General features: G+C 50.4%; 1 protein-coding gene across 1 annotated transcript in view; it reads left to right on the top strand.

Moving 5' to 3' along the window:
• LOC103202525 (plasmolipin) overlaps positions 1–24,243 on the top strand; it is a 28,086-nt gene that overhangs the window by 770 nt on the left and 3,073 nt on the right. The window contains exons 2-3 of the mRNA XM_007947429.2: positions 19,660–19,833; positions 22,125–22,247. Of these exons, the coding sequence (XP_007945620.1) occupies positions 19,660–19,833; positions 22,125–22,247 (297 nt within the window). The remainder of the gene's footprint in view (positions 1–19,659; positions 19,834–22,124; positions 22,248–24,243) is intronic.

The following is a 24,243-nucleotide window of genomic DNA, read 5'->3' as shown; positions in this document are numbered from 1 at the left end:
CCTCCTAGGGAATCTATGCAGACCCCAAAAGAGGCCAACAGATGGGGACGCTCCCTCCACCCTGCCCACTAGTTTCACGCCGGGGGTTGTTCGCCTTTTCCCCACCGCCCCATATGTGTGTGGGCTCACGAAGCTGGATGGTTGCCCCAGTGGGAGGCATCTGCAGCGGCTGAGGGTCTGGTCCATGTCAGTGGACGGGGGTGCAGTTAAGGAGCACTCTGGCATAGTGGTTAAAGCAATCAACCCAAAGGTCAGAGGTTGGAACCACCATTTGCCCCAGCAGAAGATGTGGCAGTCTGCTTCCATAAGGATTTACAGCCTAGGAAGCCCTGTGGGGCGGTTCTGCTCTGCCCTGTGGGGTCACTAGGTGTCCAGTAGACTGTGGCAGTGAGTTGGGTTTTGGTTAGGGAGCAGTTGGAGGTGGACTAGATCCAGCTTCCTTTACAATCCACCAGAAGGACCTTTCCTGCTGTCCTTTGCTGCTGGCCCTTCCATCAAGGCTGCCAACCTCTGGCAGGAAAGGGTGGTGCCAAACGCTGGGCTGAAGCTTGCTGGGATCTACCGTACCTCCCAGGTGGATGCCCACCTTCCACTGGTTCTGTGATCTCCAAATCAAAACCAAACTCACTGCCATCCAATGGATTCGGAATAGGCGACCTTGTAGACAGAACAGAGCTGCCCCATAGTGTTTCCAAGGCAGTAAATCTTTACGGAAGCAGACTGCCTTATCTTTCTCTCTCAGAGTGGCTGGTGAGTTCAAAATGACAACGTTTTGGTTAGTAGCTGAGTGCTTTAACCACCGCACCACCAGGCTGTCTCAAATCTCTGTGGCCCTCTCCCCTACTCCATCCATCCACAGAATCTCCCTGAGGGGTTTGTTTAAAATGTAGATCCTTTATCCCACCTCTGGAAAAAATGTGCAATTGGCTACCCAGAACTCACATAGTAAATTCCTCTCCCAGAGTGTTTTGTTGTTGCTGTTGAGATTCTCTGCCCTGGAGTGGGGAGAGAGGCCTAGTTCTGGGCTAATGTAAAACTGCTGGTAGGTAGAGCCACTGACTGATCTCATTGTGTGCTAGGCTCTGGGCTGGTCTGTGGGGAGCAGTGCCAGGTGCTGCCTTCCAGAGCCCTGGTGGGAGGGGAGAGCCCCATGTAAATGGGCAGAGGAAGAGAGAAATTGAGTCCAGGAAGGCTTCTTGGAGGAGGTGGCACTTCAATGATAATGAAATCTGGGCAGAGGTGGGGAAGGGGCACCCCGAGAGTGGGACACAGTGTGAGCCAAGGCTGGGAGATGGGAACATTAAAGGGAAGTGTGGTGTTGTGATGTTGGAGTTGAAACACTTGTTCCTGGCATGACCTGTAGCAGAGGGAAGGCCTGGAGTGCCGCCATGAGAAACAGGGATTTGGTTTTACTGGCCACCTAAGGCGTGTTACTGCTAACCAGAAAGTTGGTGGTTCAAAGCCACCCGCCACTCCGCGGAAGCAAGACTGGGCAATCTACTTCTGTAAAGATTTACTGTCTTGGAAACCCAATGGGGGTAGCTGCGAGTCAGGATCCACTCGATGGCAGTGGGTTTGGGTTTTTTTTTTTGGTTTTAGGAAGTTTTGGAACAGCCTCCAGGCCTTCTGTGAGCTGAGGACAGTGACTAAGGTATCAGGGTGGATCCCAGCCATATCAGGGGCCTGGGGGTTAGCCTCTGGTGGACCGGACCATGCAAGCAGCTCATTTGCATTTGAACAATGTGAGCTGGAATAAGGCAGCTTTGCTGAGACTATGAAGGAGGCTTGGTGGTGCAGTGTTTAAGCACTCTGCTGTTAACCAAATGGTCTTCTGTTTGATCACCCAACCTCTCCAAGGGAGAATATGTCAGTCTTCTGTAAAGGTTACAGGCTTGGAAACCTTCTGGGGTCGTTCTGCTCTGTCCTGTAGTGCTATAGAGTCACTATGAATCAGAATCAACTTGATGGCAACAGAGGGTTTTTTTTTTTTTTTTTTTTTTCCTCTGAGGCTATGGCCTGCAAGTCTTAGTGTTTCCTTGGGAGGAGACTTGTGAGCTCTGGTGGAGTAGTGTTCAAGGCATTTGGCTGCTAACCAAAAGGTCAGTGGTTTGAATTCCCCAGCTGCTCTGTGGGAGAAAGATGAGGCAGTCTGATTTACAGCCTTGGAAACCCAATGGAGGTAACTATGAGTCGGAATTGATTTGATGGCAGTGAGTTTTTGGTTTTGCAGGCTCAGCAGCCCAGCCCTGAGCATTTGGGTCCCATTGCACAGATGGAGACACTGAGGTCTACATAGAATGTAGGACTTGCCAGGAGTCCTTTGGTGGACCCCTGCATTTGAATCTCTAGACTCCCAGAGACTAGGTGTGATGGGCTGGGCTTCCTTTTCCTGTCTTGGAGTGCTTTCCGTGCCTGGGGAAGGGTGTATGTGAGGGACTCCAGTCAAACTTCTGAAGACCCACAACTTTTAGAGCCTTTGCCAACTTTCTTGTTGGAGAAGCTGCTTCCTGAGTTGTTTCTCTGGCAACAGACAGTTCCACTGGGTCAGAGACGGGGGGTTCACCCAAGAAGCACCATCCATCTGCTAGGAAGCCATAAAAGAAACAATAGCTCCTATCAGCACACACTGGCTCCAGGCCTTTTGCCAAGTGCTGTATTTTGCCCCCATTTTGCAGGTGAGAAAACAGGCTCAGGCTACTTACCTGCTCAAGGTCTCACACCCCAGAGGTGGTTAAGCTCTTCTCCAGGAGCTCTGGCTCAGTTTAGGAGATGTCCCCAAGGATGCACTTGTGCTGGAGGGATCAGGGAAGGGTGCTTGGAGGAGACAATGGAAGATGGAAACAAATTCCCCACCACACCCCTTTGTTTTTCAGGATGTGGTGAAGTATTCAAAGTAGGGCATGAGGAAGGGGGAGGGTAAGAAGGTCCCAGCTCCTTGAGGAGACATACTTTTTGTATAGCATAGAACGTGTCCTCTAAGGAACTCTAGTGGCATTTGACTGCTAACCAGAAGGTTGGCTGTTCAAACCCACCAGCCCCTCCATGGAAGGAAGATGGAGGACTCAACTTCCATGAAGATTTACCGCCTTAGAATCCCAAGAGGGGTCACTATAAGTTGCAACTGACTTGAGGGCAGCGAATTTGGTTTTAGTTAGAGAGTGTATCCTGAAGAACAACTCAGAGTTCCTCACAGATACCGAGCGGTGTTCACTGATTCATCACTGCCTCTATCTAGTTCCAGAAAGAATATTCAAGGGAATATGATATTAAGCCACATAAGACAGAAAAGTTAAAGTAATACAATTTTTTCCCTCTATTTTACTTATTTGCAGTGTTTCTTCCCCTTCCCTCCCACTCCTGGTAAAAGTAATAAATTTTAGGAAGTTGATTATGGGGAGTAGGGCATCGACTTAAAGAGAAGGATAAAGAGACCATTGTACCAGGAACCTGTAGCAAATTTAAAGCTGTTGTCTTTGTTGAGTTTCCTAGCAGCCTAGGCAAAAAGAGAAATGTGCTGGGTTTACGCAGATACCCTGTTAAGGAGATAGGCAAGTTGTAGATTTCTGGGCCACACATCCTGAGATTCTCTTTTGGTCTTAGCAACCTGGAGGGTTTATGCTACAGATCTTTGTGGGGGTGGGAGGTGATGGAATGTTGTGGAATGTGGTTAATCTTGTGCTTATAGCAGATCCCACACCTGCTGAGATAAGTAGTTAATAAGTGCTATTAGGAGCTCTGGTAGCATAGTGCCTCAGGCACTTGATTGCTAACCAGAAAGCTGGCGGTTCAAACCCACCAAACCCACCGGCCACTCTTTGGAAGGAAGGTTGGGCAATCTACTTCCGTAGTGATACTGCCTCAGAAACCCACGCTATGAGTCATGGCCAACTTGACGGCACATAACAACAACAACACTGAGTGCCCACCTCTTTGTTGTTTTTCCAATCGTTCCCAAGTTCTGTGGAGAAGGTTGATCTTACCAGGGTTTAAAATGAGGAAAGAGACTCAGAGAGGGTAAAGGAGCTTGTGGGTGTCTCATGGATAGAGCCAGGACCTGCCCTGAGATCTGACAGTCCAAACTCTGCCTCTAGCTATTTCTGTTTCAGGAGGAGGTGGTCCCAGTGAGCTTTGGGTAGAAGAGACTTCAGAAAGGGAGACCTCAACTGGGGCCAGGATAATTCCGAAACCAAAACCCATTACCAACAAGTTGATTCCAATTCATAGTGACCCTCTAGGACAGAGTAGAAATGTCTTATATGGTTACCAAGGCTGTGATTTTTATGGAAGCAGACCCACTAGTAGAGCTGGAGTGGCTGGTGGGTTCAAACTGCTGACCTTTTGGTTAGCAGCAGAACGCTTAGCCACTTCACCAGGGCTCTGAAGTGTTTAGCTACAGTGGAAGTGGAGGGTGAGAACGCTGTTGGCGACAGAGCGTAGTTTATGCAATGGCAGGGCAGTCAGTCAGAGGATATTCTTATGCCCAGACGTAGAAGCCATAGGAGTGTCCTGTGGCAATACCGCCATTTGTATTTGTCACTGTCAGTCCTTCCTGACCTGCCTCCTGGGGCTGTGGGTGGCCCTCAAGTTTCCAATTTGTAGCTGCCATTGTAGTGCGGTGATCTGTGGGGCAGTGGGGCTTGGCAGCAGGTAGCCTTGAGTTCAAGTTCTGGCTCTGTCACTTCCTGGGTTTGTAATCATGGATCAGTTTCTCATTTTGCTGAGCCTCATTTTCCTCGGCTGTAAAATGGAGATGATCGGGCTGTGAGTAATATGGGACATAGTGGCTGCAGAGAGCTGAGTGCATTGTAGGTTGCGGTGTTTAGTCTTGCTGAGCTTCATATTGTTGGGGAAAAGTTACTAAGAAATGAAATCTACACGCAACCTCCAAAACCTCTCCACAGAAATAGAAGAGAATATAAAATCATCAAACCAGAATTGAATGCATCACAGATAGTCTGCTAAGAGATGGCAAAACTTCAAAGGAATCTTAACCATGTTAAAGATAATAGAAACTCACCAGAATTTGAACATAAGGTTTATTCTGAGCAGTTATTCTGTAGCCATATACCAAAAAACCCAAACCCACTGCCATCAAGTCGGACTTCTGACTCATAGACTCATAGTGACCCCTTCTTGGGTTTCCGAGTCGGTATCCCTACGGAAATAGATCACACAATCTTCCTTCTGAGGAGTGGTTGGTGGGTTTGAACCTCTAGCCTTCTGGTTAGCAGTCAAATGCCTTAGGCACTATGCTACCAGAGCTCCCCTGTATACATATAGGGAGGCCATTTTAATTTCAGAAAAAGCAAATGGCTTGAAGAAACTAGGTTTGAACCCACCAGCTGCTCCACGGGACAGAATACTGGGGGCGGTGGGGGGGGATAGCTCTGGTGGCACAGTGCATAAGGCATTTGATTGCTAAGCTTGACTGCTGACCAGAATGCGGCTTCTTATGAAGAGGAGAGAGAAGTAGACGTCAGGCCATTGGCCGTTCTTAATGTGATTCTGCTTTGCCTTCTTCCCCTTCTTCTGAGAACAACCAGTAGCCATTGACTTCTGGCCTGTTGTTAGGTGCTAGTCAGTTGTTTCCGACTCATTGCGACCCTGTGCACAACAGAACGAAAGGATGCCTGGTCTTCTGCCATCCTCACAATCATTGCTGTGTTTAGCCTGGCTGCTACTAACACCCACCAGCAACCATGAGGCTTTTTGAGGTTTAAATTAGGAAGTAACGGTTTGACAACTACCCTTTTCTGGCAGAAGACCATTTTTCATTGCTATAGGGCAGTTTCTGGCAGGCTTTTGCAGTTAGGGTCAGGTTTTTATGGTTAATTGGTTTCGTGGATAAGAAAAACCTTAAAATCAGAGAAAGATGTCTGGTCATTTTCCTGTCCAACAACCATTAAATAGCTAAGGGGATACAGTCTATTACCTTCCAGTTTTCAAGATAATCGTTAGTGTTCAGGCCAGGAGATACGTATTTTTCCTTACTGTAGCAGCATACAGAGCTCTGGTGGCGTAGTGCTTAAGGCATTTGACTGCTAACCAGAAAGCTGGTAGTTCAAACCCACCAGCCACTCCTGGAAAGGAAGACTGGGCAATCTACTTCTGTAGAGATATTGCCTCAGAAACCCAAGGAGGGATCACTATGAGTCAAATCAACTAGACGGCAGTGAGTTTAGTTTTTTTTTTTTGGTAGCAGCGTAGGCAAAAAGGGAAATGTGTTTATACAGATAGCCACAGTCAGAATCCTAGGGCTCTTAGGCTTGTTTCCAGAGATCCTCAGCAGCGTCTTCAACATGGGCTTGCATACTTCCAGGGACAGGGAGCCCAGCCCCTCCAAGGGCAGCCTGCTCCATCCTTGTGCATTTTGGAGTGTTGGCAAGGTCAGTTATGGTGAGCCTGGCTCTGTCTCCAACCCCAGCAGGGCACACAAGCTCCTCTCCAAATGGGGGAGAGGCAGGGCCTGAATGTCAGCTGCTCTCCAGGAAGGTTGTTGGGGTCCAAGAGGTTTGAACAGGAGTCCTTGGTTTTGGGGACTCCCATGGCTTTGATAATACTGAGATTTGTGGGCTCACGCTCCTTCATGCAGCATTTGAGGCCTTGTGTGTCAACCATATTCCTCTGGGCCAGCTTGCCTGCACATCACTTGTCGTGGGGAGGGTGTTGGGTTTTTTAAAATTATATGACTCTCATACACTGATGAAGAAATATCGACTGCTAGAAGAACAAACACATCTCTCTTGGAAGAAGTACAGCCAGGCTGATCCTTAGAAGCAAGGATGGTGAGACTTCATCTCATGTACTTTGGATGTGTTATTGGGGGGACCAGTCCCTGGAGAAGGACAGGATGGTTGGTAAAGTGGAGGGTCAGTGAAAAAGAGGAAGACCCTCAAGGAGATGGATTGACACAGTGACTGCAACAGTGGGCTCAAACATGGCGACAAGGATGGCACGTGCTGGGTAGTGTTCAGTTCTGTGGTACATAGGGTTGCTATGAGTTGGAAATGACTTGACGATACCTAGTAACATTATATGAATACACTCTCCTTAAAAATAATAACCTATTGCAGGCAAGGCTGAAGTTTTCCTTGGATCACCAACCCTTTTCCTCAGAGGACCACTATTCTGGGATGTTTCCATCCTTCCCTGGTACGTTTTAAAAAACGTCGATGGTTTTATTCAGTATCCTTGGTTCAGTGAGTTGCTTTTCTCACACCCAGTGCAACTGTGAGCTCTTCATGTTAGTACTGACCTGTCCCCCGCCCTTTTCACTTTTGCAGAATATCCCATAGTATGACTGTACCCTTAGCTCATTTAGCCATTTTCTATTAATGGACCCTTGATTTTGTTTTATATATATATATGTGTGTGTGTGTGTGTATATGTGTATATATATATGTGTGTGTGTGTGTATATGTGTATATATATATATATATGTATATACACACACACACACACACACATATATATATATATTATTATTTAAAAAGATTATGTATAGTATAGACACACAGCAAACATTCAAATGGTACCAAGGGTAATCAGTGCAAAATTCGTCTCTCATCCCTGACCAGTCCCCTTCATTGCCCTTGCCCGAGGCAAGCACCATTAATTATGTGTGTGTCTTTTCTAGGGGACTTGATGCATGACCCTTACACTCACTTGAAAATATACACATGGGAGCACTATGTTGTACTGGCTGGGCCTTGGCAATACGCCCTAAGGGATGTGCTGTATATCGGTGCATGTGGTCCATGTGTATCCATCTATCTTTCTTTGCGGCATAGTGCCTAAAGCATTTGACTGCTAACCAGAAGGTCGACAGTTCAAACCCAACCAGCCACTCCTCGGAAGGAAGACTGGGCAATCTACTTCCATAGAGATACCACCTCGGAAACCCAAGAAAGGGTCACTATGAGTTGAATTGACTTGACTGCTGTGAGTCTGGCTTTGTTTTTTTTTTTGGTTATTAATTTCTCGTAATACATGGTCAATGCTCAATAATAATAATAATAAATAGAAAAGAGTACAGTGAAAATCTCTGTCTCCCTTTGGTTAGAGTTGACCCCACTCCCGTCCCCCCCATAGTTTCCTGTGTGTCCTTTCAGACTTTCTTTAAGGTCATAAATGCCTACCTCTCCATTCTACTCAAGGGATATATATTCTGCCCACACCCATCTGCATTTTCCCTTTTCACTTAACAAGGTGTATTGGAGGTCCTTTTTTCCCCAAAAAGCAAAACCCACTGCCACTGAGTCGATTCCAACTCATAGCAACCCCCATAGAGTTTCCAAGGCTATAAATCTTTACCGAAGCAAACTGCCTCATCCTTTCTCCTATGGAGCGGATGGTGGGTTGGAACCGCCAACCTTTTGGTTAGCAGCTGAGTGTCTTTTACCACGACGCCACCAGAGCTGCTTTTTCTCCCCCAAACCGAAAAAAAACCAAACCCACTGCTATTGAGTCAATTCCGACTCATAGAAACCCTATTGGATTTCCAGGGTGGTCAGTCTTTATGGAAGTAGATTGCCCCATCTTCCTTCTGCGGAGCATCTGGTGGGTTTGAACCATCAACCTTCTGGTTGGCAGTCAAATGCTTTATGCATTGCACCACCAAAGCCTCCTTTCTCATCCCACCCCCCACCCTCAGGACTTTTAAAAATTGTAAAAATGTACACACCAAAACAATTGCCGGTGCAGCAACTTCCCGCATTTATAATCACATTTTTCATGTTGTGCCACCATAATCACGATCCGTTTCTAAAGTATTCCTCCACCACCTTTAACATTCCATGTGTGGTGTGGTGTGATTGGTGTGGTTGTCCCTTGTCCACAGACCCTTGCGTGTTCCCATTCTTTGGCTCACACTTCCTGCTGCAGTAAATGTTTTCCATGTGTTTCATTCTATGCGGCAGTATCTGCAGGACGCATTTTCAGAAGTGGGGCCACTGGTAGGAGGGCATGTGCGTTTGTGATTTTGGAGGCAACTGCCCAATTGCCTCCATAGGGGTCCACCCATTTGCCCCTCCTGATCTGCTTGCCTCCTGGTCTGCTCCCCAGGGATGCCTGTTCCCTGCAGCCTCCCCGACAGGGTGATTAGCGCACTCTGGACATGTCCCTAACCTGAGAGGTGGACATGGTAGGCCATGTAGTAGTATTTTGCATTTCTCTTATGAGTGAAGTTGACCCAATTTCCTGTGGCCCAGGACGGAGTTCTGACTTTGTGTTGGCTGGTCCTCGTATCAGTTGGGAACTGGGGTGAAGGGGGAGGGAGTCTTTTTCCTGGCCACCCCAGTGAACCCAGCCCAGCATGCTGATAGAACTCAGGCCCAGGTCTTTGCTGTAGGGCTGGGCAGCGCCTCCTGTTTCCCTTACGGCCAGAGGCCTTGGCCTCTGGCCAAGGCCGCACTCCGAAGACGCCCAAGGAGGGAAGGGCAGGAAGGCAGGAGAGCGGCAAGCCAGGCAGGGCCCAGAGAGCCCCAGTGTGTGAGCTGCTAGGGAATGGACCTGGACCAGTTCTGGAACATTCCAGCTTACATGGGAGGTGGGAGTGTCAGACTTCAGATGAGCTTTTTTCACACTTGCCATTCTGTGAGGTTAGCAGGATGGGGTCTCCATCCTTCTAGGAAGTTGAGGGAGTTGATGAGTGCAGGGTTTGTTATGTTCACCCAGAACACTAGTACCGAAGTTGGGACTAGACCCAGTGTCTCAGGAAGGACATCCAGGGGTGGTGAGGACGCTCACTTAAGACTGCCACCAAGCCTTACTCTATAGTAGGCCAAGGCCAGGCCTCATGTGGTAACAGTTCCATAAGCTCCCAACAGCTGGTTCTCTCTGGGGAGCCAATGGGAGGATTGGGGTCTGCCTGGAGTGCTGCCTCTTGGGATGCTGAGAACTTAAGTTTCCTGTCGTCCCATCTACCCTCGGTTTACAGGCTGCCTCTATCCCTTCTCTGGTCTTGTCTATGGCAGTGATGCCCTGTCTAAACAAATCAGTCTCTAGTGGTCCCACCTTCTGGGAGTTGGAGCTCTGGCTTGTCTGGTGATGAGGAGGGGAGCTCTGGGCTCTCCACCTGCTGGGCCAGACAATGCCTGGGCTGCTCCACTTACGGAGTGTGACCTCGGCTTCCTCATCTGTGAAATGGGCATAACTGGAGCTTTACTTGAGAGGTGGGGCCAGGGGATAGAAGGCCCCAGGGGTGGAGTGCACTGGAGGCCTGGCAAGGTGAGTGAGAGGGGCTGGAGTTAGGAGGTGTACATGCCAGGACTCGGCCTGGGGCTGTTGAGACCTTCCCCAGGAAGTCCTGTGTGGCTGGAGGGGTCTTGGTGCTGGGGAGGTTCAGAGGCTTTCTGGGGTGCATCAGGAGATCCCCAGGAAAGGGAGGAAGGTGATCTGTAGGCAGGCAGGCTCTGCCTTTCAGGGGACCATCTGCAGAGCACTGCCACTGCCATTTGCTGTGGATATGACCTTGGGGATGGCCAGGGGCCTGCAGCTGCCTTCCCACCTGGGGGCTGGTCTGTGGTCCCAGAGGGCTGAGTGGGAACCTCGACAGGAGCAAGTAGGAGACACTTTGAGCTTCATGTTTGGAGAATTTTCTAACATCCTAAAGGCGCCCACAGGGACTGAGGAGCATGGAATGGAAGGTGTACCCAGGGGGCTGGAGGACCTCACCAAGGTCTCTGGGGTCCATGTCCAGAAACCTGAGATGCTTTCCACCTCTGGAATTTAAGACATCTCAATCTGAGACTCAGGACTCTGAACTAACCAGTAACGTGATACCAAAACCAAACTCACTGCCATTGAGTTGATTCCGACTCAGAGTGACCCTCTTTGGGTTTCCAAGACGATATATCTTTACGGAAGTAGATTGCCCAGTCTTCCTTCTGCAGGGGCAGAAGGAAGACTGGGGCGGTACAGCTCCTAGAGACATCCTAGGGCTGGGCTGCCCTTCTGGGGCCTCCCTGCTGCCTTATCAGTAATAAGGGTGGGGCCTTATCGGTGCCTGGTGTTTGAGTTGAGCAGGACCTCAGGGAGACCTCACACCTCACACCCCTAGGAACTGCATGTACTACCTCTGTCCTTGGAAAACCATGATCATTTTTTAAAAAAAATTTATTGTGAAAGGGTGAAAGGTTACCCTTCCTCCCTTCTTGTTGGGTTTGAACCACCAGCCTTCTGGTTAGCAGTCAAATGCCTTAGGCACTATGCCACCAGAGCCCCTTAGGTAATGTGGTAGAGGCCTCATTTAGAAAGCTCTGAGGTGGACCAGGCCCTGAGACAGCCCCAAGAAGTAGGGCCTAGGTGGGGAGCTGTGTGCGGCAGGGACCCTGCTGCCCTGTTCCCTGCTGCATTCCTGGAGCCTAGAACTGTGCCTGGGAGCTCTAGTAGCATAATGCCTAAGGCACTTGACTACTAACCAGAAGGCTGGCAGTTCAAACCCACCAGCTACTCCTCAGAAGGAAGATGGAGCAATCTACTTCTGTAGTGATACTACCTCGGAAACCCAATGAGAGGTCGCTATGAGTTGGGTCCGACTCGAGGGCACATAACAACAACAAGAACAGTGCCTGGTGCAGAGCTGGCCCTTCGGAAGCTTTGTTCAGTGACTGACAGGCAAAAGGTGGAGAAAGGGAGGCTCTCCAGAGGAGTTAAATGGCGCCCCAGGCCTAGCTGGCTCATGGCTGGGGGCGGGTTCCGGGCTGTGATCCTCGTGCAGAGCTGCAGGGTGAGGACTCCAGTGTGCAGTGGGAATCCCAGCGTGCCTTCCCCCCAAGTCTCCCTCTGCACAGGACTGGGGTGTGTGTGTGGTAGTGTTGCGGCCACCCCGGCGCCTGGAGCCTCTGTCCCCTGCCCCTTTGTCCCCTGTGACACAATGGGTGGCTTTTTGTCCCCATAGAGTCCCTTTCACTGCAGGGAGAAGGGCCAGGGCGGGGGTGGAGGCTGGGCCCAGCCAGGCCAAGTTCTGAGTGTCCTCAGGAGCCCAGATGTGTTCTGGGCTAAGGGGGAACCCTGAGAAGGGTTCTCTTCATTGCCCTGTGTTTCCTGGGAGGTGTAACGAGGAGAAGAGGCCTGGGGCTGCAGAAAGAATTGCTACCTGTCCCCCTCCTAGTGGCTGGCGGGTGCTGCCAGATAACCACGAGGGGGCTGGAGCCTTACTCTCGCCTTGTTTCATAAACATTCAATTTCATTGCCAATGTCTAAAAAGCTGAATATTTCACATAGAAATTCAGATTTCTAGCATCTCATGGTAGCATAGTGGCTAAGACACTTGCCTGCTAACCAGACGGCTGGCGGTTCAAACCCACCAGCCACTCCTCGGAAGGAAGGTTGGGCAATCCTACTTCCGTAGTGATACTGCCTCGGAAACCCAAGGAGGGGTCGCTATGAGTCGGGGCCGACTCGACGGCACATAACAACAACAACAACAGCATCTCATGGAAGATTGTTCTGGCTAATGTAGGCCTGTGTTCCCACCAGACTGAACAGCAGGCTACTTACTCCTCCTCTCACCATGGCCCTATCCACCCACCTGTGACCTGTCTGCTTTGGTGGCAGCTGAATTTGAGACCCCAGGCTCAGCCCTGCAGGCTCTGAGATGCTTTCCTTTCTGGCAGCTCCTGGAACCAAGGCCCTTTTACTGTGGAGCTTACTTCCCCAGCCACCACAGAACTGCCTACCAGCGCTCACAGCCGTTGACAACAGCTTTGCACTTGTCATTTTACCTGCCCAACACACCTGTAGGATGAATGGTGGGTGTCCTCCCAAGCTCCCTAATAGGCCAGATGAAGAAATTGAGCCCAGAAAGGTTAGGTGACTGTCCTAAGGACACACAGCAAATCTCCCAAGGGCCTTGCCGTTTCTGACCCTGCCCAGGAGGTGAGGAGGAATCAAAGGAGAGTTGGTGGGAGAGGAGCTAGCTTAGTACTCACAAGGTTGGCAGAATCTCTCTCCCACAAGGAGAGCAGGCTTTGGACCCCATTGGAGGATGCCTGTGTTGGGGAATGTTAGGCCTCAGACTGAGGGGAACCTTGGATAACATTGAGCCGAAGCTCCCTGCTCCCATGTGCAGAGGGGAGGATTGAGGTCTGAGGATTGAGACTGAATTGCTGGGGTGGTACAGCTCCTGGAGACATCCTAGGGCTGGGCTGCACTTCTGGGGCTTCCCTGCTGCCTTATCTGTAATAAGGGTGAGGCCTTATTGGCACCTGGTGCTGGAGTTTACCTACCTGCAGGACCTCAGGGAGACCTCACACCCCTAGGAACTGCACGCACTACCTCTGTCCTTGGAAAATGGAGGCACAGAGAACTGACTTGAAAACCCATGATCTTTTTAAAAAAATTTTATAGTGAAAAGGTGAAAGATTACAAAGCAAATTCATTTTCCATACAGCAGTTATACACATTTTGTCTCATGACATTGACTGCAATTGCCCACAATGTAACAGCTCTGTTCCCATTTCCTCTCTGTGGTTACTTCTTCCCTGTGTCCTTCCCTCCCATGCACTCCTGCCCCCTCCCAGCGGTCTCCCTGTGCAAACACTGCCCTTCTGTTCTCCCATGATTGATCGCTCAATTCTATCGCTCAAGTTTATCTACCTGATGTAAATTACCCCATGTGCCTGTCTGTTTGGCTGGAAGCCGCAGGAGTGAGTTCAGTTCTAGACCTGAAGGGTAACTAAGGACCATAGTATCAGGGGTCTCACCAGCCTCTATCAGACCAGCAAACCTGATCCTTTTTTTTTTTTTTTTAATGATTTTGAGTTTTGTTCCACCTTGTTCTCCCATTCTATCCAGGATCTCCTGTGCTGATCCCCCTGCGAGGGGTTGACAGTGTAGCTGGGCATCATCTAGTTCTTCTGGTCTTGGTCATAATAGACTGAGGATCACATGTTCTACCAGTCCCTTGGGCTAATTTGAAATCCCATGATCTTAACCTGCTCTTTCCTTTCTCAGTGAGGACGACAGTAGAACATGGATTGCTTGTTAAGCATATGTGAGGTGCTGGTCTAAGGATCTTGCATGTGTTACTTCATATATATCTCAAAACGACCCTATAAGGTGGGTACCGTTCTTATCCTCATTTTTAGGATGAGGGCACTAAAGCACAGAAAGGTTAAGCAACTTGCCTGAAGTCACACAGCTAGTAAATGGGCATGATCAGAGCCTGAACCCAAGCAGTATATAGGCCAGCCATCTGTCATAACTGATACTAGCATCACACAATTGCTGTAAAGGTTAAATAAGATCATGACATTGTAGTCATGAAAGAGTAGCTAAGAAAGGTGAGATGGAAGAGGCTCCACCAGACTCAGGAAGGGAACTTGCATGAACTTGGCCCGGTGAGCAGTCAGCAGTTTCTAGAGAAACTGGTGGGGATGCCCTGGAGCCAGGCATGCCTCTGGGTCGGGCATTTGTGACAAATTGCTCCCCTCTGGCCGTGCAGGTGTTTTTACCAAAAACCTCTCTCTGTTGCCCAGTAGTAGGGAAACTCTCCCAGAGGTGAGGAGGTCCTGGGATCTGTGTGCTCGTTGTCATTGCAGTCCTTGTTTAAAGGAAACATTCCTGATCCAAAATCTTGACGTTTTCAGGAAAAAAGGCCCATTACCTTTGAGATTTCTAGACAGTTCTCTGTTTCTATGTGGCACCTGCCTGAGGAGGCTTTGCAGGGGCCTGAGAGATCTTGGAAGGAAGGGAAAGAGAGGATGGGGTTTGGCTCTCTCTGTGTGTGTGTGTCTGTGAGAGACGCATGGAGGTGTATGTGTGGAAACAACCTACAGAAACCGGGACACAGAGAGGTGCAGGCAGAGTTGCGCTCATCCTGGACTGGGCAATCTACTTCTGTAAAGATTTGTCGCCTTGGAAACCCAAAGAGGGTCGCTATGAGTTGGACTCAACTCAAGGGCAGCGAGTTTGGTTTTGCTATCACGTTACCTGTTAGTTCAGAGTCCTGAGTCTCAGGCTGCCTGCCTCCCCTCCCTCAGGTCTTTGCTCTTTCTTGGCCCTTCAGGTAAATTTGCCAGTGTCCTGATGCCCGCCTTCTGTCTCCTTCTCTGCTGGATTCTGCCCCAGCATGTATCCTGCCCTCTCCACTGGCATTTGACTCATTCACTGGGTTGTCTGTCGTTTCCCTAGTAGAATAGAAGCTCCATGAGGGCAGGGATTTTTGTCTGTTGCACCCACACAGAGTAGGTGCTCAATAAGTAGTTGTTGAAGGCACAAACCCAGAGAGATGCATAGCCAACACCCACGGGCAGAGGCCTGAGCACATGCAGCGAGAGAGAAACGTCTTGGGAAGGAGGGAGAGGGGGCCTGGGCGAAGTTCCAAAGGCGCTGGGCAGAGGCAGGGCTTCAGCCTCATGTCCACCAGTTGGGAGAGAGCCGCTCTCTCTCCCCCTAGCTGTCTTCCTTCTCCTGAACTGGGGTAAGTCCTCTTGTAAGACAACCTGCTTCCCGCTAGGCTCCGGGCCCACAGTAGGGGAGAGAGGCTGAAGACTTGGCCTTGGCTGCCCTGCAGGGTCACCCAGAGCAGCGAAGAGGTCAGCAAATGTGAGGGTTTCTCCCTGGGAGCCTGCGCTGGGCCCTCCCTTCAGATTCTTGGGCCTGGTAGAGAGGGGACTGGGAGAAACCAGTTTGTCTGGTTGGAGTGCAGCAATGGACCTTGTTCTGGGGCAGGAACTGAGGTGGCTCCCTGGGCACAGGCCCAGGGCAGCACAGCCAGGAGGAACACTAGAAATTCCCACTGCTTATCCACCAGCTCCATCGCCCAGAGGCTGCACCTGCTGACCTGGAACCCAGAGGCAGTGGCTGGAGGGCAGAGCAGGGCCCGAGCCTGGTTCCCACCTGGCCCCTCCAACCCGCTGAAGCGTCCTCGTTTTTGTACACAGCACTGCCTTGCAGTGTTAAATGCAAATGCTAACACTTGGCTGCTGACTTCAGGGTTAGCAGTTTGAGGCCACCCAGAGGCACCTTGGAAGAAAGGTCTGGTAATCACTGATAACCCTGAGAACAGGATGACTCGGACACACGTGAGCTCACCATGTCAGAGTCCATTTGACAGCAACTGGGCAGTAGCCCGGGTTCCAGAGGACACCTCAGGGTTCAAACCCTGCCCCTGCCCTTTACCTATGGGGTGACCAGGGGCACATCTCCCTCTGAGTTTCAATTTCCTCATCTAGAAAATGGTGATCATAAAAAAAACTCAAAACCAAACTCATTGCCATCGAGTTGATTCTGACTCATGGCGGATCCCCGTTGGGTTTCTAAGGCTGTAAATCTTTAGGGAAGCAGATTGCCCCAGCTTTCTTCTGCAGAGCAGTTGGTGGGTTCAAACCACCAGCCTTTAGGTTAGCAGCCCAATGCCTTAACTACTACACCACCAGAGCTCTGTATGGGGATTGTATAGTGCCTCCTATTACTTAAGGAAGAGGTGCGGGTGGCGAAATGGCTGATTACTCGACTGCTCACCAAAACTTGGTGGTTTGAACCCATCCAGTGTCTTTTTGGGAGAAAGACGTGGTGATCTGCTCCAATAAAGATTAAAAACAAACCATGGAGTTGATTCCTATTCATAGCGACCCCACAGGGTACAGCAGAAGTCCCCTGTAGGGGTTATAAGGCTGTAAATCTTTATGGAAGCAGACTGCCTCATCTTTCTCCCACGGAGCAGCTGGTGGGTTCGAACTGCCAATCTTTTGGTCAGCAGCTCATGCCTGAAACACCACACCACTGGAGCTCCTTTAATAAAGGTTACAGCCTAGAAACTGCTATGGGGCAGTTCTGTTCTGCCACATGGGGTTGCTGTGAGTTGGAATTGACAGCACACAACAATACTTAGGGAAAGATTCAATGAAATAAAGAAGAGGAGGTGCTTCCCCCGGTGCCTGGTACAGAGCTGAGACCGTTAGGTGGTTATTGGGCCCAAGCATATCTGTGATAATACAGACAACTCATAGACTTGGGTGAGGGCAAAGCCTCACTTGGTCCTGTCTTGACTTTCAGTTCATAGCCTGTTCTAACTTCACTTCCTTGCACTGAGCTGAAACCAGGCCACACAGTAGCAGGGGAGGCCCTTAAGGAACTTGCTTGAAATGAAAAGATAATGTTTGTCCTTGGCATGCCCCCTTTTCCCCTGGGCCAGTGCTGTGACATGCTGCATCTGTTCTCTTACAGAACAGTGGCCTCACCCATGTCTGGGTGTGTGCGGGTGCACGTGTGTGTGTGTGTGTGTGTGTGTGTCCTTGGTCTCCTCTGATGTGTGTTTCAGGCAGGGGGAGGGGGATGGGCTGTTCTGAGAAACTCTGGGTCTGGGTTCTCATTCATATGGGCTCTGCCCCCAGCTTGGTGTGTGACTTACCACTCTGTAGGACTTGCCACTCTGTCCCACCCCCTTGTTTGTAAAGTGGGCCCCCCTGGACCACTGCCTGAGCTGCCTGTGCTTGGATGGGAGCCCTGATGGGGCAGTTGGGGCTGGCAGGGTGCTAAGTGGGGTGGGACCCCTGGGCATTTACCCTGAGGGTGGGGAGGCACAGATGCAGAGCTCTGGGAAGAAGAGAATTTGACACCTTCCTTGGGTCTCTCAAGGAGCCCTGGTGCCATTTGCTAACCAAAAGCTCAGTGGTTCAAACCCACCAGCCACTCCATGGGAGAAAGATGAGGTAACCTGCTTCCATAAAGATTTACGGCCCTGGAAATCCAATGGGGCAGTTGTACTCAATCCTGTAGGGTTGCTGTGAGTCAGAATTGACTCAATGGCAGTGGGTTTGGTTCTTTTTGGATTTGGGGTCTCTCACCTTGGCTGAGGGTATCCTCTGGGTGGAAGGCAGGGGCAGGCAGATTTATACCTGCTTCCTCTTTTAACACTCTGCATCTGTGTAGTACAGGAGCGTACCCATTTCACAGAGGAGGCAAGTGAGGATCGTTGGTTCCCAAGCACATACTGAGCATTCACTATGTGCAAGGCCCTGTTGTGGAGACTACTAGTAGAGACAAAAAACACAGAATTCTGTGCCCTCCCAGGGCTTGTGGTCCAGTGGGCAGAGCTCACTGAAGCTCACTGCCCAGATGGAGCCCCACAGAGAGGTCAAGCACCTTCCCACACAGTACAGTCAGGACTTGAACCCCAGCTCTGACTTCCAAGCTCAGGGTGCCATCTACTACTTCCCCAGTGCCGCTGTGGGAAGGCAAGCTGAGCAGGCCCTTCCCAAGCAGATAGTCTGTGACAGCTCTTGAGGGGAGGGGAGAAGTCAGAGAGGCTGCTGTCCTGACCCTGTGTGTACAGGACCAGGCAGAAAGTTCCTTTTTGGGTCCTGGCGGGTGCTTCAGGGTGGGGGGTGCCAGGCAGAGCCCTAGCTCTGGCTGTACTCTGGTGGTGACCCCTCAGGTAAGCGCCCACTCTCCAGGTTAGGATGCTGCTGACAGTGCCTCAGCTGGTGAGCAGCTGGGGAAACACCGTCTCCAGCCGCCAGAGGTGGGCCTTGCTCTGGGGCTGCTGCTTTGGGATTCTTCTGTTGGCTCCCCTTCAGGCTGGCCGCAGTGTCACTACAGCCTCGGTGCCACCTGCCTAGACGCCATCCAGCAGAGGAAGAGGGACAGCCCCTCCTGTGGGCCTTAATCAGCAAGTGAGCCTTCCATCAAAGCGTCCCAGCACAGCCGCCCCTTCCTCGGTGGCCTGAACTCTGGCGTGCTCAGCTGGCAGGGATCCCAAGGCAAACCCACCAGGAGGAGGAAGGACACCTAGGGGGTCTCCACCTGCAGGGAAGGTGCGGGGGAAGGGCAGAAGCCACATGTGAGGGACCACTGGAGGCCTCCCTGGGTCACGCCCTGCCTAGCACCCCAGAGGGCTCTGAGGGGAGGCAGTGACCCTGTCCACTAGAATTGATTCCCTGTGGCCAGGAGGGTTGGGCAGGTACACTGTGCCCAGCTGGGCCATAGCCTCTTCTGGAACAATAAAAGGAAACAGTACCCAGCAATGTGCCAGGCACTTTGTGCACACAAACTCATGGGGGTTTAAAGTAGCTCTGAGCTGTAGGTGTGGTCATTAAACTCATCTTACAGAGGAGGTAACCTAACCACAGAGAGGTTACCAGTTTGCCCAAGGTCACACAGCTGGTGAAGGGTGCTGGGATTTAAACCAGGCAGTCGGGCTCCAGTCCATGCTATTAACCACTACATTCTCTGTCCCCTGGAATAGTCAAGGCCCATCCTGCCACTTCAGCACCTGGTGGGAGTCAGGTGGGAGGCCTTTATGACACTTCTCTGTTGGGCCCAGCAGGGAAGAGCCTCTGGGACCAGCACTGCCTCTGTCCCTCAAGGATGTGCTGGTGACTTGGTCATTCTTCCAGCAGCCTTTACTGACCCCCGTCAGGGGCCAGGTCCTATACTGTGTGTCAGGATACAGCTGTGAGTGACACAGCCATGGTTCTGCCTGGTGAGCCGTGCAAGCATGGCAGAGGGTTCTGGAACCAGACTGGCAGAGCATGTAACATCCCAGCTGAGATCTGAAAGGAGCAGGAGTTGCCAGGCAGGGGCCCTGGCCCAGTGCCTGCTATACAGTGGGAACCATTTGCTGACTGGCTAAAGGAGAAATGCTTTCAGCAGGGAGGGTATGGAGGTCTGTGGGGGGCTCTGGGAGACTCTGGCCCTTTCTTACTCCTCCAGGTGTTGGGCTTGCTGGTGTGGGCCCTAATTGCCGACACCCCATACCACCTGTACCCGGCTTATGGTTGGGTGATGTTCGTTGCTGTCTTCCTCTGGCTGGTGACAATCATCGTCTTCATCCTCTACCTGTTTCAGCTGCACATGAAGTTTTACATGGTGCCCTGGCCACTGGTGGTGAGTCTGGGTGAGGTGCTGGGGATGGTCCCAGCCTGACCCCTCTGGCTTCTGAGTGTGGCTGTGATAGGACTCCTGTTGCCTTCCCTAAGTGGGAAGGGGGCCCAGGGTTCAGCAGAGGGGGGCCTCTGGTGACCGGGTCAGGGAGGGAGGGTTGGTGGTGCAGGGCTCTGAGATCAAGCCGGGAGCCGTGGTGAGCTGAGAAGGACGCAGGTTTGACTTTCTCTGTGGAAGAGGCCAAAGTGATGGGCTGGTGAATGGATTCACAGGAGACCGTTTGGAATCTTAAAAACATTTTTCTTTTTGGGGGTGGTCAGGATTCGAGCAAGTGTTGCAGTGGGTCTGTCTGTCTGTCGGCAGCCGGAGGCTGGGGTGAGCTGTGGGGAATTACCCAGGCTCGGCTGCAGTTAGGTTGTCATTTCCCAGCTGCCTCCTGGGTGAGCAGCCCTGTGTGGGGAGGGTGGGTGGCCCAGGTTTGCCCCAGGTCAGCCTCCTCTGGACCCCGGGCTGACAGCGGACATAGGAAGTACCAGGGCCAGACACAGAGAAAGCGGCTGTGTGTTTTTTTTTAATTTTCCTTGACCTGGAAAATCCCCGCAGCTGGGGTCTGGGGCTTTCAGTGAGCAGAGAGGCGAGAGGCACATGATTATAAGGCAAGCAACAGCAGGACTAGGCTGCATTGTTTGGAATTCAATGTCTTTTTAAACAGAGGAAACGTGAGTCATCCTCAAGACAGAACGGGTTTGTTAGATCTTGACATCACTGGCAGGGGCCAGGCAGTGTTTGCAGTGGGTGCTGGGCTTGGAGAAGATCCTGGGACCAGGAAGAGGCCTGGCTTCCTGCTTGGGGTCTAGCTCTCTGCCCCACTCCCCAGGGCCTCTTAGAAAGAAAACTCTAGAGATGGAGGGGCCTCTGCATCTCAGGCACAGATGTGGGGCTCAGCTGCAGCTACTGGTGGCCATGGTGGCAGAGCAGTGTTTCTTGCGTTCCTTGGTCTTTTAACAGCCAGGGCAAGGTGGCTCAGAGAGGCTGTAACTGCAGCTGGTGAAGGCTGATTTAGGATTGGCAATTTGAGTTTCTCTAGGGTGGGGACTACAGACCTTCCACAAGGCCCAAGCAAGACAGATGAGTAAAGTGAGCTGGGAGGGGGCTCTGGGGGACCCAGCACCCTCCTGTCCATAGGGAGCAGCCTCTACTCCTCCAGCTATTGCTAGTGGTTATGTTAGGGGCTCTGGTAGCGTAGTAGCCATTCCTCGGAAGGAAGGTTGGGCAATCTACTTCCGTAGATTCCGTGGCTGCTGGGTTTGAACCACCAGCCTTCTGGTTAGCGGTCAAGTGCCTTAGCCACTACATTACCAGAGCTCCTTCTGTAGTGATACTGGCTTGGAAACCCAAGGAGGGGTTGCTATGAATTGGGTCCGACTCGATGGCAAATAACAAGAAGAGTGTGTGGCCCAGTGGGACTCAATCTTCTGATATTTTAAATTTTTTAATAAGAAAGATTTAGATGAAATCTTCAGGTTTTTATATAGAATCTCCAAATTAAAAAATACAGAGCTCCTTAAAAAAAAAAAGGAAAAGTCAGTGACCCCAGTTTGGAGTCTATGTTGAAGATGGCTGAGTGGGCTCACAGAGGGACGCAGGTGTCTGCTTGTCTAGGGGCTGGAAAGGGAGGGGAGGCATCAGCTGAGGCTATGGGACCTTTTGTATTAATAATATGTGCTTGGTACTGAGTTGTCATCTGAGGGCCCTTCCCTTCTAGCCTGTGTCTTTCCTAGATGGGAGACTCAATGGGGTCTCCCCTAGGCCCAGCCAGCCTGACCCAGTATCCTGCTTGGAGTGTCTGGGTCCACCTGGGGTCTTGTCTCTAGCATTTGCCCTGGAGTGAATGCTCCTAAGGTGAGGGGTGGGGGACAGAAATGGATGTGGAGACAGGATTTGCCCATGACCTCCATATTTCTTCAGCTCCTATAGTGAAAGAAAGAGATGGCCTCTGGCCATTGGGAATGGGCTTTCTCACTGAGGACTGCCCCCAACCTGCCCCTAGGCCTTCCCGGCATTTTCCCCGCTCCTGGCCTTAGGTGCGTCATGCTTCTGCTCGGAGAGCCTCCCAGCCGACCAAGCAGGGGGGCCCGCTGCCTCCTGAGCTTCCTTTAGTGGGAAGGCCCATGCGTCTCCATCCTCGTCCTTGAGCCCCAGCCCATTCTCGCTCCTAAGGGGTGTGTTGACGGGAACCGAGAAGTTCCACAGTTCTCAAAACTTAAACCTTTTCTACCCCCCCCGCCCACCAGTTAATGATCTTTAATGTTGGTGCCACTGTCCTCTACATCACGGCCTTCATCACCTGCTCTGCTGCAGTTGAGGTGACGTCCCTGAAGGGCACCCGGCCATATAACCAGCGTGCAGCTGCCTCGGTGAGTATGGTCCCCTGGGGCTCCCTCAGTAGGCTACAGGGCAGGCAGGCCAAGGCAAGCGCAAGTCTCAGCCCCTCAACTCACACTGCTCCCTTGATCTGAGGGCAGGCACCTGCTGCCACCTGAATAGTTACCAGCTATCCTCAGTGGGTCTTGGAGGGGAGCTGGGCTGACTTTCAAAACCAAAATCAAAACTCAAAGCCATAGCGTTGATTCCGACCCCCACTGGGTTTCTGAGGCTGTAAATCTTAACAGAAGTAGATTTCCCCATCTTCCTTCTGCAGGGCGGTTGGTGGGTTTGAACCACCAACCTTCTGGTTAGCAGTCAAATGCCTTAGGCACTGTGCCACTAGAGCTTCTTGGGCTGACTTTCAAGTTTCTATAATTTACAGTAAACCTTGAGGAACCAGAATGTTTAGAAAATGCATGGCTAATGGACTACTTGGGTTAACTGTTGAACTTTGCTGGAAATTGTTGTACCACACTGATTTAGGATCAACTGCCTGTTGGAGAGGGAGCTCTGGTAGCATAGTGCCTAAGGCACTTGACTGCTAACCAGAAGGCTGGCGGTTCAAACCCACCAGCCACTCCTCGGAAGGAAGATGGGGCAATCTACTTCTGTAGTGATACTGCCTCGGAAACCCAAGGAGGGGTCGCTATGAGTCGGGGCTGACTCGACGGCACATAACAACAATAGCCCTGTTGGAGAATCTAAAAACTAGGAACAGTGCTCACTTGAAAAGTGCATCTATAGAAATCTTCTGGGTTAAATCATTTCAGGCGAAATATGCCATCCATATTTCAAATACCAGCAGGGTCACCCATGGTGGACAGGTTTCAATGAAGCTTCCAGGCTAAGACAGACTAGGAAGGAGGACCTAACGATCTACTTGTTAAAAATCTTGGCCAAATGAATCTATTCTGTAAACTCTTACCCAAATCACAATACAAATTAAAAAAGAAATTGGCCAGTGAGAACCTTATGAGTAACAGTGGGTTGTTATCTGATATAGTGCCGGAAGATGAGCCCCTCATGTTGGAAAGCATTTAACACACAAGGAAGAGCTGCCGCCTCAAAGTGGAGTTGACTGTCATGACATGGATGGAGTAAAAGCTTTCAGGACCTTCATTTCCTGATGTAGCAAGACTCAAAATGAGAAGAAACAGCTGCAAAGATCCATTAATGGATAACGTTCAAAATATGAATCTAGGAAAACTGGAAGTTGTTAAAAATGAAATGGAACACATAAAGATTGTTATCCTAGGTATTAGTGAGCTGAAGTGGACTGGTATTGGCCATTCTGAATCAGAGAATCATATGGTCTCCTATGCCAGGAATGACGACAAATTAAAGAGGAATGCCATTGCATTCATCATCAAAAAGAACATTTCAAGATCTATCCTGAAGTCAGTGCTGTCAGTGATAGGATAATATCTACACACCTACAAGGAACACCAGTTAATACTACTGTTATCAAATTTATGCACCAACCACTAAAGCCAAAGATAAGGAAATTGAAATTTTTACCAACTTCTACAGTCAGAAATTGACCACATATGTAATCAAGATGCACTGATAATTACTGGTGAGTACAATGCTAAAGTTGGAAACAAAGAAAGCAGCATTAGAAGTTGGAAAATATGGCCTTGGTGATAGAAATGACACTGGAGATAGCACGATAGAATTTTGCAAGACCATAGACTTACTCATTGCAAATATCTTTCTTCAACAACATCAACAGCAACTATACATGTGGACCACACCAGATGAAATACAGAGGAATCAAATGGACTACATCTGTGGAGAGGATGGAGAAGCTCAATATCATCAGTCAGAACAAGGCCACAGGTCAACTGTGGAACAGACTATTGGTTGCTCATATGCAAGTTCAAGTTGACACTGAAGAAAACTAAAACAAGCCGACAAGAGCCAAAATATGACCTCGAGTACATCCCAACTGAATTTAGAGACCATCTCAAGAATAGATTTGATGCA

This window comes from Orycteropus afer, unplaced genomic scaffold (genome assembly GCF_000298275.1).
Source record: "Orycteropus afer afer isolate SDZICR_OR568_19922 unplaced genomic scaffold, OryAfe1.0 scaffold00009, whole genome shotgun sequence".
Taxonomy (NCBI): Eukaryota; Metazoa; Chordata; class Mammalia; order Tubulidentata; family Orycteropodidae; genus Orycteropus; species Orycteropus afer.
Note: the sequence above shows the minus strand (reverse complement) of the source record. Positions and strands in the feature narration are given on the sequence as shown.